At 42.0% G+C, this 14,090-nt stretch overlaps 1 protein-coding gene across 1 annotated transcript in view; it reads left to right on the top strand.

The window, feature by feature from the left end:
• Positions 1-14,090, top strand: part of LOC309558420 (uncharacterized protein) — a gene marked incomplete at its 3' end in the record, with an annotated part of 48,945 nt that overhangs the window by 20,862 nt on the left and 13,993 nt on the right. The window contains exons 6-8 of the mRNA XM_082261494.1: positions 38-61; positions 6,241-6,264; positions 11,134-11,380. Of these exons, the coding sequence (XP_082117620.1) occupies positions 38-61; positions 6,241-6,264; positions 11,134-11,380 (295 nt within the window). The remainder of the gene's footprint in view (positions 1-37; positions 62-6,240; positions 6,265-11,133; positions 11,381-14,090) is intronic.

Raw genomic sequence — 14,090 nt, forward strand, 5'->3', positions numbered from 1 at the left:
TCACATCTGTTTTTTTTTTTGTTCTTTTTTTAATTAGGTTTCTGTAATGTATCCATTTTGGGTAAGTAAGGATACCCCCTCTCTTCTTCATCCAGTTTAAAGGTTGTAAACCCCCAAAAAAAATTTTTTTTCTTTTTGCAACCTGAAAGATAAACACATAATGAGCATAGTATGCATCGCATACTAGCTCATTATGAAATACTTACCTTAGAACGAGCCCCCGCCGTGCCGCCCGCTTACCTGTGTTCCGGGATCGCGGCATCCGGCCATCTAAATTGGCCAGAGCCGCAGGGGGCGTCACTCCCGCGCACGGCACGGGGCTCTGAAGGAACGGCACCAGCGGCCGTTCCTTCAGAGCGCATGCGCCAGTGACGTCACTGGATGCATCTAAGGTAAATATCTCCTAAACGGTACAGGTTTAGGAGATATTTACAGTACCTATAGGGAAGCCTTATCCTAGGATCACCTATAGGTAAAAGTTACAGAGGAGGGTTTACTTCCTCTTTAATATCAACATAGATAAATGGATATGGTTCTGTATAGACATTTATGAATAATGGCATACATAACAACGGGTGCAGCACCAACTAGATAAACAAAGTCCTGATAAAGCACTGTATAAAGTCTTTATACATGCAGTCATTGACCTCTCTATTATTTGATGGTCAACATCATCTGGTAAGCAGGTTTGCCCCTCTTTCCACAGTGGTGACGTGTGTACTTTTTCACAACAGTTGTTGCGGGGATCTTTATCATCTGTGCCTTCTTTAATGCATTGACTTTATACAGTGCCTTATCAGGACTTTGTTTGTCTAGTTGTGCTGCACCCTTTGTTATATACTTCCTGGCCAAAAAAAAAAGTTGCCACCAAAAGAAAAGTTCACACACTCTAATATTTAGTTGGCTTTGATTACAGCACACATTCGCTGTGGAATTGTTTCGATAAGCTTCTGCAATGTCAAAAGATTTATTTCTCTCCGGTGTTGCATTCATTTTTCACCAAGATCTTGTATTGATGATGGGAGAGTCGGAGCACTGCGCAAAGCCTTCTCCCGCACATCCCAAAGATTCTCAATGGGGGTAAGTTCTGGACTCTGTGGTGGCCAATCCATGTGTGACAATGATGTCTCATCCTCCCTGAACCACTCTTTCACAATTTGATCCCGATGAATCCTGGCATTGCCATCTTGGAATATGCCCGTGCCATCAGGGAAGAGAAAATCCATTGATGGAATAACCTGCTCATTCAGTATATTCAGGTAGTCAGCTGACCTCATTCTTCGGGCACATGCAGTAATTATCCAATAGGAGATTTACTGCATGATTAGTTTAGTTAGTGGCTTAGTTAATTCCAGGTGGCAACTTTTTTTTTTTTTTGGCCAGGCATCGTATATTTGTATTGTGGGTGTGCGACCAAACGTGTTGGTGCTGGCTTCCAACTTTATTATTCTCCAACTAAGCGCAGATATTTAATTTTCTTTTAAATAAATAATGGCATACCTGGGGACATTTGTAAATCAGCCAACAGGGGAATGGGGGTGGGACAGACGGTGGAGTAAAGGTGGGGCAAATAGTGGCATGTATCATTATGACTAGTGCATCAGATACAGTAGATGATTGTAACTCTATATAAAGGCACATCTGTGGGAAGAAGTAAAAAATCCATATACAGGTGCATCTCATAAAATGAGAAAATCATCAAAAAGTTTTTATTTCAGTAATTCAATTCAAAAAGTGAAACTCGTATATTTTATATAGATGCGTTACACACAGAGTGATAATATTCAAGCAGTTCTTTCTTTTCATTTTGATGATTATGGCTTACAGGTAGTGAAAACTCAAAATTCAGTATCTCAGAAAATTTGAATATTATATAGGACCAATAAAAAGGATTTTTACAGAAATGTTGGCTTACTGAAAAGTCTGTCCATGTACAGTATAGTATGGACTCAATGCTTGGTCGGGGCTCCTTTCGCATGAATTACTGCGTCAATGCGGCGTGGCATGGAGGCGATCAGCCTGCTGCACTGCTGAGGTGTTATGGAAGCCCAGGTTGCTTTAATAGCGGGCTTCAGCTCATCTTTATTGTTGGGTCTGGTGGCTCCCATCTTCCTCTTGACAATACCCCACAGATTCTCTAAGGTGTTTTGGTCAGGCGAGTTTGCTGCTGACCAATCAAGCACAGTGATACCATGATCATGTGACCAGGTATTGGTAATTTTGGCAGTGTGGGCGGTGCCAAGTCCTGCTGGAAAATGAAATCAGCATCTCTATAAAGCTGGTCAGCAGAGGGAAGCATGAAGTGCTCTAGAGTTTAATGGTAGAGGGCTGCGCTGAGTTTGGACTTGATAAAACACAGTGGACCAACACCAGCAGATGACACGGCTCCCCAAATCATCACTGGCTGTGGAAAATTTTGCATTTCATTTGGAAATCAAAATTCCAGAGTCTGGAAGAGGAGTGGAGAGGCACAGAATCCAAGTTGCATGAGGTCCGGTGTGAAGTTTCCACAGTCAGTGATGATTTGAGGAGCCGTGTCATCTGCTGGTGTTGGTCCACTAAGTCCAAAGTCAGCGCAGCCTTCTACAACAATGCAGATGAGCTAAAATCCACTATTAAAGAAACCTGAGCTTCCATAACACCTCAGCAGTGCCACAAGCTGGTCCCCTTCATGCCACGCCACATTGGTGCAGTAATTCATGCAAAAAAGGAGCCCCGAAAGTAGCGCATACTTTACTGTACATGGACAGACTTTTCAGTAAGCCAACATTTCTGCATTAAAAATAATTTTCTTTTAATGGTCCTATGTAATATTCTAATTTTCTGAGACAGTTAATTTTGGGGTATCACTAGCTGTAAACCATAATCATGAAAATTAAAAGAAATAAATTCTTGAAATCTATCACTCTGTGTGTAACACATCAATATAAAATATATGAGTTTCACTTTTTGAATTGAATTACTGAAATAAATAAACTTTTTTGATGATATTCTAATTTTATGGGATGCATCTGTGCAGTTCAACAAAAATGAAGATAATTACATAGCCGCACAAATGCCCAGATTGTCACAAAGTTCATATCATATTATATCAGCTGTCATAAAGAACTTACCATATCTGCAATGCTGAGTAAGGGTGAGGACCACCACTATAGAGGAAAAAACATGCAGTATAACTTCCTGAATCTGACCTTGTTTTACCCTCTTGCAATCCCTGTATAGCAGAGCTCAGACTGGGGTAGGGGGGAAACAGTAGAAAGAGCAGAAAGAGCAAATCAGGTGTGCTGCAGTGCTCATGACAAACAAGTATTAGGTGGATAGAAGTGAGAGCAGAGTGACTGAGAGATTTGATCAATGTGTTGCTTCTCCTTTCCCTGTTCAAACACAAATTGGAGATTTGTAAGAGATGCTAAAATGCAGCAGACAGAAGTCAGGCCATCAGGACTGGATGGACTGGCTGAATCTTATAGCATGTAAACAGCTCCTTTTTATGTTGTGTATTTCAGTTTCAGCATCACATGTAGGTAGGTTCAGTAGCTGTCACCATCAGGGGCCAGTCTCAGAGGCCAGAAGTTATAGGAGTAGAGAGGCTGCCACTGACCTGCAGGATAGATATACAAGTAGGTCACCCTGGCAGGAGATGCAGGCTCACCCAAGGTGCGTGGTCTAAGTACTAACCAGTATTGCCCAGAGCTCCTGATGGTGGAGATGAGTTTTGCTGTGTGTTAGTACAAGGTCATGGTCCTTAGGATGGCCCCACTAGAAGGTGAGCAAGCCAGGGTCCGGTAGCAGATATAGCAGGTAAGGATCAAACAGAGGCATAGTCAGCAGAAAAGCCAAAGGTCCGTAACAAGTAGTTGCAGCTTGAAATCAAGCAGAAGTGTAATCAAGGAACAAGCTAAATGTTGGTAAGTGTAAGTGAAGATACTGATGTAGCCCCCCTACAGGTAGGCACTAGGTAAATGTATAGCGGGCCTTGTCTGCCTAACAGCAGGGCTGTGATTTATTTAGTCAGTGTGTCATGTTTCCAAGTGTGCCTGCTGAAGGGGGAGTCTCCCCACTGGCTCCTGTGAGAGGCTTCTTATAGGGCAGTGAGGGACACCCAATCAGAGGACACATCCAGGCTTGTAACTACCTGAGAAGGCAGAATATGCCGCACGGGATTCTGGGAGTGGGTATTTGTTTAGGGGAAGTGCATGGCACGAGGTCTTTGGCGGGAGCAGAGTCCCAGGAGGGAGAGAACAGCTGTCTCTCCTCCTGTCTGAGGAAGAGGATCTCAGGAGGTCGCCTGAGGATCTAGAGAGTGCAGAGCTGAGGGGATCCAGTGTGCTGAGAACCTGCGGGGAGTCGGAGGGGTCAAGTCCCAGCAAAGCCTACACAGGTCGTGAGTACTGAGGATTGCCCCTGGGGGTCTGCCTGAAGTTAAAGGGGCCCACTCCAGTAGAGGTTCTGGGATCCGGTGCCAGCTTGCAGGAAAGGGGGTACCTAGGTTGAGGACCCTGAAGGTTAAAGGGGGTACAGTGTCAGTGACCCTGAAGAGTTGAAGGTTAAAGGGGGTGCCTATAGTCTGGGCCCTGAAGTGTACAAGTGTGTTAGTTACAGTGACAGTTACAAGGAGTTCTGCAGCATACTACCTCAAGCTGTGCCAAGCGGGGGAAAGTATCTAGTGTATTTTGCAAGTACTACAGTATCAGGAGTGCTACAGTTCTACAGTCTTGGATTTACTGGACTATATGTTGGGAATTCAACACTTTCTCTGCTATAGAGAGTGTTCTCAGAGTTAGTGAGCATTGGCTGGCGTCGGCTGGCGTCGGCTGGCATCGGCTGGCGTCAAGGAAGCGCCAACGGGAATTTTTCTGGATAAGAAGTCCCAATTGTAATTAGTTAAGCCTCAAGGAGTATCCCACTCATTCCCTTCTCCAAACCCCTATAAAACCAATAAAACTACAAACAAAGATGCCGGAGTTGTCGCTTCCTCAGTTGACACACCCAGGGACTCAGCTCACATGGGCTGGAAAGGATTCCGGTACTAATGGCAGACCCACATCAGACCACAGGCCTGGAAATCTTGCTACACTGATGACAGCATGAGTCACAAGATATTGGCAGAGAGAACACAATTATCTGGCAAAAAGGATATGCAAAGACATGACTTAAATCAGGAAGTTCATGGGAGGAGCAAAGTGTTCAAAATTCAAGACACAAGGTTCAAAGCAGGATCATCAAAGGAATTGTCTCAGGAGCTGTCCAGCATTCCAGGTAGCTCAGCAAGAAGAGACATCACTGGACACAGCAGAGGTTGCTGGTTCAGACCCAGGTCCTGACAGCCCTCTTTCAGCTCTGTAGATGGCAGTACACTGCTGTTACAGGTAGAATTAATCTTGAAAAGAGTAATTGTCTCCTCTTCTAGGTTCCAGTGGCCATCTTGGGGAGGACAATTTTTCGATTGGATGCCTAAATTCCAATAGATCTCAGGCGGCCATCTTGATGGGGGACCTGATAAATAAGATGTCCCACATCATTCCGGCATGGCTGAAACAAGTGGACAAGTAAAATGTGTAGGGTAGGATTGAGTTGGGATAAATCAGGGAGGTATTCTGTTTGGTATACCATCGGGTGTCTGGTAAAGGAGTGTGAAGTCTCCTTCACAGAAGCAGTGCAATTTGGCACACAGTATACCGCCACCCTCTGGTAACACAGATTGTGAGACACAAAACACAGTGATAGCTTTATTCCTGGATTGCCTTATATCAGTGTCAATGCATTGCCTGTGGTGTTTCTGCTAACCTGTTTACAATTAATACAAGTTATATCAGTGCTCCATAAGACTGTGTGTGGTTCCTTTGTGTTGGGTACTTTGTCTGAGGTCCTGTCTACACACAGGAGCCTTTTCTCTCTCTCACTCTTATTTTTCAGGGGCCAATAATTGTCACATTAACTCACATTTGTCCATTGTGGAATCCTTTCAGTCTCACGCAGCAACCACATAGTTATTAGGGATGGGCTTGATGTTCGCGTTGAACGTAAGTTCGACTCGAACATCAGCTGTTCGTGTGTTCGCTTATCACACGAGCAAATGGGGCGCTCGGCGGGAAGTACGCCCGCCGCACCCGAAAAATAGAAAAAAAATGCTCCTGCCTCTTTATACCCCTCCCGTGTAATGAGCTGTTTGAGCTGTGACAGCTCTTTTATAGGAAAGTACTGTGCCTGATTACCAATTCAGTTTTTTTTTTTCAACAGGCCACTGGGAATTTTACAGCCCGAGTAAGTAAGGCTCTTTATACTTCCTATCTATATCTCATTCTGCCCTATTTGCTCAAATTTTATTATCATTTAAAATTGTTAGGCCTGTGATGAATTTGTTTGCCTCTATATAGCTCTATATGCATGACCTGCTTGAAGCAAGTCAACTGCAGGCTGCGTGTAATGGTTAATGAATTCTGGATGATCTCTGAAACACCTCAAACTGATCTCACCAACACAATCCCAAGGCTGCATCCACATATGCTGCAGAGAGATATTTAGATAGTTGTATGGAAATATTCAGAATGCTCCATAAATCTAAATTGTTGCACTTGTATTCTTTTAAATGTACACTGGTGCTAAATAGTGATGAGCCGAACACCCCCCTGTTCGGTTCGCACCAGAACATCTCGAACAGGGGAAATGTTCTAGTGAACATACGAACATGAAAAATCACAAGTCCTCATTTTATAGGCTTGAATGAAAGTGACTACTAATCCCCCCACTGGCCAGGGATTCAAACCCACAGCCTCTCATTTGCATGCCCGTTATTCTCTATCTGAGTTTGACACCTCTTTTATAGGGTTCTGACATCACCAGCTCCCCATAATCCACTGCTCAGCTGCAGTGAATAGATAACTGACGTCACTTCAGAAGGGGCAGGGACAATTAATAGGTTTTAATTAAATTTAATTAAAATTCATAATTAATATTAATCACCCCCTGGCCTGAGGATTCAAACTCATGTTTGCCGTCCGTGATTCTACCAGCTACGCCACGGAGCTAGCTGATTAACTACAGACTCTCTCTGAATAACTAACTTCTATATGGTTTTGACAGCTCTTTTAAAGGGCTCTGACATCACCAGCACCCATAATCCAGTCTAAGGTTAATCAGCTAGCTCCTTGGCATAGCTGGTAGAATAAAAGGCTTGCGTACGAGAGGCTGAGAGTTCAAATTCCAAAGCCAGTGGGTGAATAATATTAATTATGGATTTTAATTAAAACCTATTAATTGTCCCGCCCCTTCTGAAGTGACGTCAGTAATTTATTCACTGCACCTGAGCAGTGGAATTATTGGGCTCTGGTGATGTCAGAGCCCTACAAAAGAGCTGTCAAACTAAGATAGAGAATTGTTAGGCAGAGAGAATCTTAGGTTACTCAGCTGCCTCAGTGGCTTGCAAGTGAGAGGATGTGGGTTAGATTCCCTTGGCAGCAGATGATTAATATTAATTATGGATATTAAATAAAACCTATTAAATTAATTATGGATGCGGTGATTCAAAGTTCCCATGAAGAAGCCCATTTGTTCGCCATTAGGTTCGACTCGAACCTCATCACTAGTGCTAAATACTTTCTCGTAGTGATACTTATGCTGTCATCAGTCACAGTGTACTGAATGATGATTTCATTCCATGCCTTAAAATGTGGAAAGGTATTTTTTTGTTTTGTTTTGGATGCCAAAAGGGAAGGGTTAGACTAATAGAATACAGTCCAATTTTTATTTATGTCTGTATTCACCTCTCCATCTCTACTGCTGACTAGGGATGGGCCAAACCCCTTGTTTAGTTTGCAGCAGAACTCCCAAACAGGGGAAATGTTCTAACCCGAACAGCAAACCCCATTGAAATCTATGGGAGCTGAACAGAAAAAAAATCAAGTGTCCATTTAGAATGCTTATATGCAAGTACTTGGCCATAAAAGGGGTATGGTGGTCCGGGTACTGCCCTGGGGAACATGTATCAATAAAAAAAATAAAAAATAAAAACAATATTTTTTTCAGGAGCAGTGATTTTAATTATGCCTTAAAGTGCAACAATAAAAATGAAAAAATCCTTTAAATATCATGCCTGGGGGGTCCCCTTACTGTGCTTGTAAAGTGGCACATCTGTAGCATGCATAAAACATGCTGCAGCAAAAATGAAATTTCTAAAGAAAAAAAAAAAAGTCAAATCTCATTTTAAAATGACTTGTGGCTACAATTGCCGGAACCCAGCTATTGAAATATTTTTTTAAATTGCACGGGGCCCCCCTAAAACCCATACCAGACCCTTATATGTGCATGCAGCCTGACAATATAGAAAACGGGGGGGGGGGGGGGGTCTTGGGGAATGCCCCCCAAACCATACCATGAGTGCTTATCCCCATGTTGGTGGGGAAAAGGGTTTCTTCCCAACAACCCTGGGCTGTGGTTGTCAGGGTCTGCAGACATGAGGCTTATCAGAATCTGGAAGCCCCCTTTAACAAGAGGGCCCCCAGATCTGCCCCCCCCCATGTGAACGGGTACCCCTACCCATTCATCAAAAAGTGTCAAAAAGTAATAAACACAAGAGACAGTTTTTGACAAATACTTTATTAATAAAATAAAAAATGGCACCCCTCGATGTAAATCCATCATCAATCGCGCCGTCCGCCAGACCCGAAAAATAAAAGAATTAAAAACACTCTCGCCTCCTGGGAGGCCCCCCGCCTAATGCCTTCTCTGGGCTTTGACATTTCTTATATTGGTAAGAAGGGGGTGGTGTCACTGGTGATGTAGTCAGGTGGCCCGCCCCTTGCCTATATAAGAAACATCAAAGCACAGAGGAGGCATTCCGCAGGGGGCCTCCCAGGAGGAAGGAGAATTTTTATTTTATTTTTTTCGGGTCCAGTGGGCAGCGTGATTGATGAAGGATGAAGGGGTCTTCCAGATTCTGATAAGCCCCCTGCCTGCAGATCCCCACAACCAGAGCCCAGAGTTGTGAGGCGGAAGAGACCCTGGTCCCCATCAACATGGGGACAAGGTGCTTTGGGGTGGGCATGTTGAGGGCATGTGGCCTGGTATGGTCTGGGGGTAGGGGCTCTCACTCCCCCCTCACCCCTTTCCTGACCTGCCAGGCTGCATACCTGGGTAAGGGTCTGGTATGGATTTTAGGGGGGGGGACCCTACGCCATTTTTAAAAAAAAAAAATTGGTTTGGGGGAAATAAATAGCTAGATCTGTTAGTAAAAGCAGCGCACATTATACCTTACACTTGTTAGGCACACAGGGAGTTAACCCTTGATTGACCCTTGTCATTTACCTCTACCAAACCAGTGCCATTAGTACAGTGACAGTGTATAGTATTAAATCTGATTACTGTATTAGTATCACTAGTCATGTCAATGTTAGTTAGTCAGACAGTGTACCTCCCAGTGAGGCTCTGTTAGCACTAGATTGCCCACCATAAGATCACAGTCCCACTATAAGTCGCTGATCAATAACATTACCAGTATAGCATCATAGCTGCATACATTCCAGTATATATATCATTTGTAGATGCTATACCTTCACACAAATCAATTATTATACATCTATTAGGATTTTTTTTTTATACCAAAGACGTAGCAGAATGCATTTTAACCTATATTGATGAAGAAATTATTTTTTTTAAATTTTTTATTGGATTATTTTATATAATAAAAAGTAAGAAACCCAGTAGCGATCAAATACCACCAAAGGAACACTCTATTTGTGTGAAAAAAATAATCAAAATATTATTTGGGTGCAGTGAGTGATTGTCAGTTAAAATAGCTCAATTATGAACCGCAAAAAACGCACTGGTCACGAAGGGGGTAAAATCTAGACAGGAGGTAAAGTGGGTAACATAACAACTAATATAATCCATACCAGAGACACATCCTATTATGAAGTAATATACTGTATATGGATTTAACCCAGGGATAAAAACGACATTATTATCCCAGTGTTGAATTGAATAAATCCAATTTTGTCACCCGAAGACCTAAAATAGGAATTCCTAGTCTTGGAGTGCCATCTGGTGGGCAGGTACAGTCAACACTTAAACAAACATTAAATTAATATATAGAAGTACCTTCCAATCAGATGTGGATAAATATTCTGAATTAGACATTCTACGCTAATCCTTAGATAAGGGGATTTTGGAAATAAAAATAAAAAGTTCAGAGAGGAAAAAAAACAATTCCACAGATCATCACTCACACACTCCATCAATTTTCATTACCATCTCATCCCATCGTGATCACCAAGGCTTCCAACAAGACACTCTCTCTCTCTCTTGAACATCATACTATCATGATCTAAGGTTCTGCTGATTATTCTCCTTTAACCTGTCCTCATCTTCACTACAGGTGGTCAGATAAGCAGCCTTGCAAATCCCCGGAGTGTTTCTATAACCCCAGCATTAATATGTTTATTAGTAAAGTATAATTTAGTAATTACTTTGCAAAATGTTCCTCACACTTCTGAATCTAACTGAACGTGTATTGCATTATTCTGTGTGATAGGGCTTCGGCATTTTACCCTATTGACAGGTACACTAAATTACCAAAAGTATTGGGACTCCTGCCTTTACACACACACACATACAGTATGTATATATATATAGTGTATATTCACCATCTCAGGATTTAGGTAGTTAAGTCAAATGTCAAGCTGTTGTCATCATAACTATTAGCATAGACTTGAGCCTGGTTTTCTGCTGCAAAAGATTCTGAGGGGAGGGTCTGATTGGGCGGACCTTGTTGTCTGCCCGAATAGTCCAATTGTTTGCATTCTGAGACATTGGAGATGGTAGATCATATTTTTATGCAATTTTATTGTGCTAAAAAAATCTCTACACTGAGCAAATGGACTCAGGATATTAAGTCAGTGCGGTTGTATCTATTCATTTTATTTAATGTTAATTTAATATTCTTGAAGGCTGGAGGCACTGTTGTATATTGACAAATTAAATTATCAATATTGCTGACTTGATTAATCATTCACACTTCCTGACAGAATGGACCTGAACCTGTAAGTTTAACTGGGTTTTAATTATTATTTTGTATGGAATAAAAGACTACAAAATGTTTTGCATACATAGAAATATTTGTTCATTTCTTTATTTCAGTCAAAGTACACACTTGGGATCTTCTCCAGATCAGCAATAAGTGATTCTTACTGGATAACGGAACTGCTTAATTCAGATCAATTCGGGAATCATGTTTCAGATGTCGGGCATTATGTTATTAGTGATGACCCAATCAACATCGGGAAGTGCACCTTTGTTATTTTGTACTTCACAAAGAAGAGAGGGCAAATCAATGAGATAGATGCTAAAGATGTCCAGATGATACAACAGTACAGAAATCGTCATGGTAAATACATTTTTAATATCCATATGTATTAAAGATACAGTATCTCACAAAAGTGAGCACACCCCTCACATTTTTGAATATTAATTTATTATAAAATGGGGGTATTGCTGCGCTCAAAGCATCAAATAAATACATTAGTTAAAATCATTAAATAAAATAAGTCTAAAAGACTTAATACAGCTGCCAACACCTGACCCTGAATTAGAAACACCAGATCGCAAAAATGACATAAAATAGATATGGTGTAGCGCTTGTAACGGTAAAATGAACTGCACAGTCCAGAAAAATGTTCACATATAACAAACAGTTGGAATAAACAAAGTCCTTCCGAAAATGTAATTCCAGAATGAAAATATCAGACACTCCAAGCTCCAAAAGCCCAGTGTAGAGAAACCGCCACCAAAAGATGAGATTGGCCCCTTACCACAATACGATGATCCCCATTACAGGGATCGTATCCAGCCTGGGTGTCGGATCAGAAGACTCATGCAGGTTCTATACTGGCTCCTTGTATCTCTCACATCAGCTCCACTCGAAATACATGTATGTATAAAGAAAGGGGAACAACTCCCATAGTGAAGTATAGTCACTGACTTTTAATGTAGTAAAAGAACAAAGAGTGGCAACGTCATCTACTGACGAAACGCGTAGGAGGAGCCTGCGGCACGTCACGCTGTGACCAACGAGGGGACGCGGCGGCCATTTTCTTGGTTGGAAACTAAGTCCCGGGAATGCTCTGAGACACACACGCTGTTTTTGTCTCTGTTTAAATGTGAGTTGCCACTCTTTGTTTTTTTACTACATTAAAAGTCAGTGACTAAACTTCACTATGGGAGTTGTTCCCCTTTCTTTATACATACATGTATTTCGAGTGGAGCTGATGTGAGAGATACAAGGAGCCGGTATAGAACCTGTATGAGTCTTCTGATCCGACACACAGGCTGGATGCGATCCCTGTAATGGGGATCATCGTATTGTGGTAAGGGGCCAATCTCATCTTTTGGTGGCGGTTTCTCTACACTGGGCTTTTGGAGCTTGGAGTGTCTGATATTTTAATTCTGGGATCACATTTTCGGAAGGACTTTGTTTATTCCAACTGTTTGTTATATGTGAACATTTTTCTGGACTGTGCAGTTCATTTTACAGTTACAAGCGCTACACCATATCTATTTTATATATATTAATTTATTATACCTTTTCATGTGACAACACTGAAGAAATTACACTTTGCTACAATGTAAAGTAGTGAGTGCACAGCTTGTATAACAATGTAAATTTGCTGTCTCCTCAAAATATCTCAACACACAGCCATTAACATCTTGCACTCCTCCACCTTCCATTATAGGAAGCCCCACAGATGCTCAATAGGGTTTAGGTCTGGAGACATGCTTGGCCAGTCCATCACCTTTACCCTCAGCTTCTTTAGCAAGGCTGTGGTCATATTTGAGGTGTGTATGTCATGTTGGAATACCCAGTTCCTGAAGGGAGGGGATCTTTCTCTGCTTCAGTATGTCATAGTACATGTTGGTATTCATGGTTCCCTCAATGAACTGTAGCTCCCCAGTGCTGGCAGAACTCATGCAGCCCCAGACCATGACACTCCCACCACCATGGTTGACTGTAGGCAAGACACACTTGTCTTTGTACTCCTCACCTGGTTGCTGCCACACACGCTTGACACCATCTGAACCAAATAAGTTTATCTTGGTCTCATTAAACCACAGGACATGGTTCCAGTAATCCATGCCCTTAGTCTGCTTGTCTTCAGCAAACCGTGTTTTTGCTTTCTTGTGCATTATCTTTAGAAGAGGCTTCCTTCTGTGTCGACAGTCATGCAGACCAATTTGATGCAGTGTGTGGGGTATGGTCTAAGCACTGACAGGCTGACCCCCCCCCACCCCTTCAACCTCTGCAGCAATGCTGGCAGCACTCATACATCTATTTCCCAAAGACAACCTCTGGATATGACGCTGAGCATGTGGAACCTGTCCTGTTAAACTGCTGTATGGTCTTGGCCACCGTGCTGCAGATCAGTTTTCGGATCCTGGCAATCTTCTTATAGCCTAGGCCATCTTTATGAAGAGCAACAATTCTTTTTTTTTTTCAGATCCTCAGAAAGTTCTTTGCCATGAGGTGCCATGTTGAACTTCCAGTGACCAGTATGAGAGAGTGACAATGATAACACACCTGCTCTCCATTCATACCTGAGACCTTGCAACACTAACAAGTCACATGACACCGGGGAGGGAAAATGGCTAATTGGGCCCAATTTGGACATTTTCACTTAGGGGTGTACTCACTTTTGTTGCCAGTGGTTTAGACATTAATGGCTGTGTGTTGAGTTATTTTGAGGGGGACAGCAAATGTACACTGTTATACAAGCTGTACACTCACTACTTTACATTGTAGCAAAGTGTCATTTCTTCAGTGTTGTCACATGAAAAGATAGAATAAAATTTTCACAAAAATGTGGGGGACGTACTCACTTTTGTTAGATACTGTATGTTCATATATAATTTTGATCACTTTATGCATTTTTTAGTGCTGCAGTTACAAGTTTACAATATATAATATTTAATTGCGCTGTCACTTTATTTTTTTATAGCACTTTGGTATATACTGCACAAGTGCGTATACTTGTTTTAGTGTCTGCAGCACATATTTTTAACAATAAGACCAATAGTGGCATACATATTTGTGCTGACGTAAC

This window comes from Pelophylax lessonae, assembly GCF_965119305.1.
Source record: "Pelophylax lessonae genome assembly, chromosome: 6".
Taxonomy (NCBI): domain Eukaryota; kingdom Metazoa; phylum Chordata; class Amphibia; order Anura; family Ranidae; genus Pelophylax; species Pelophylax lessonae.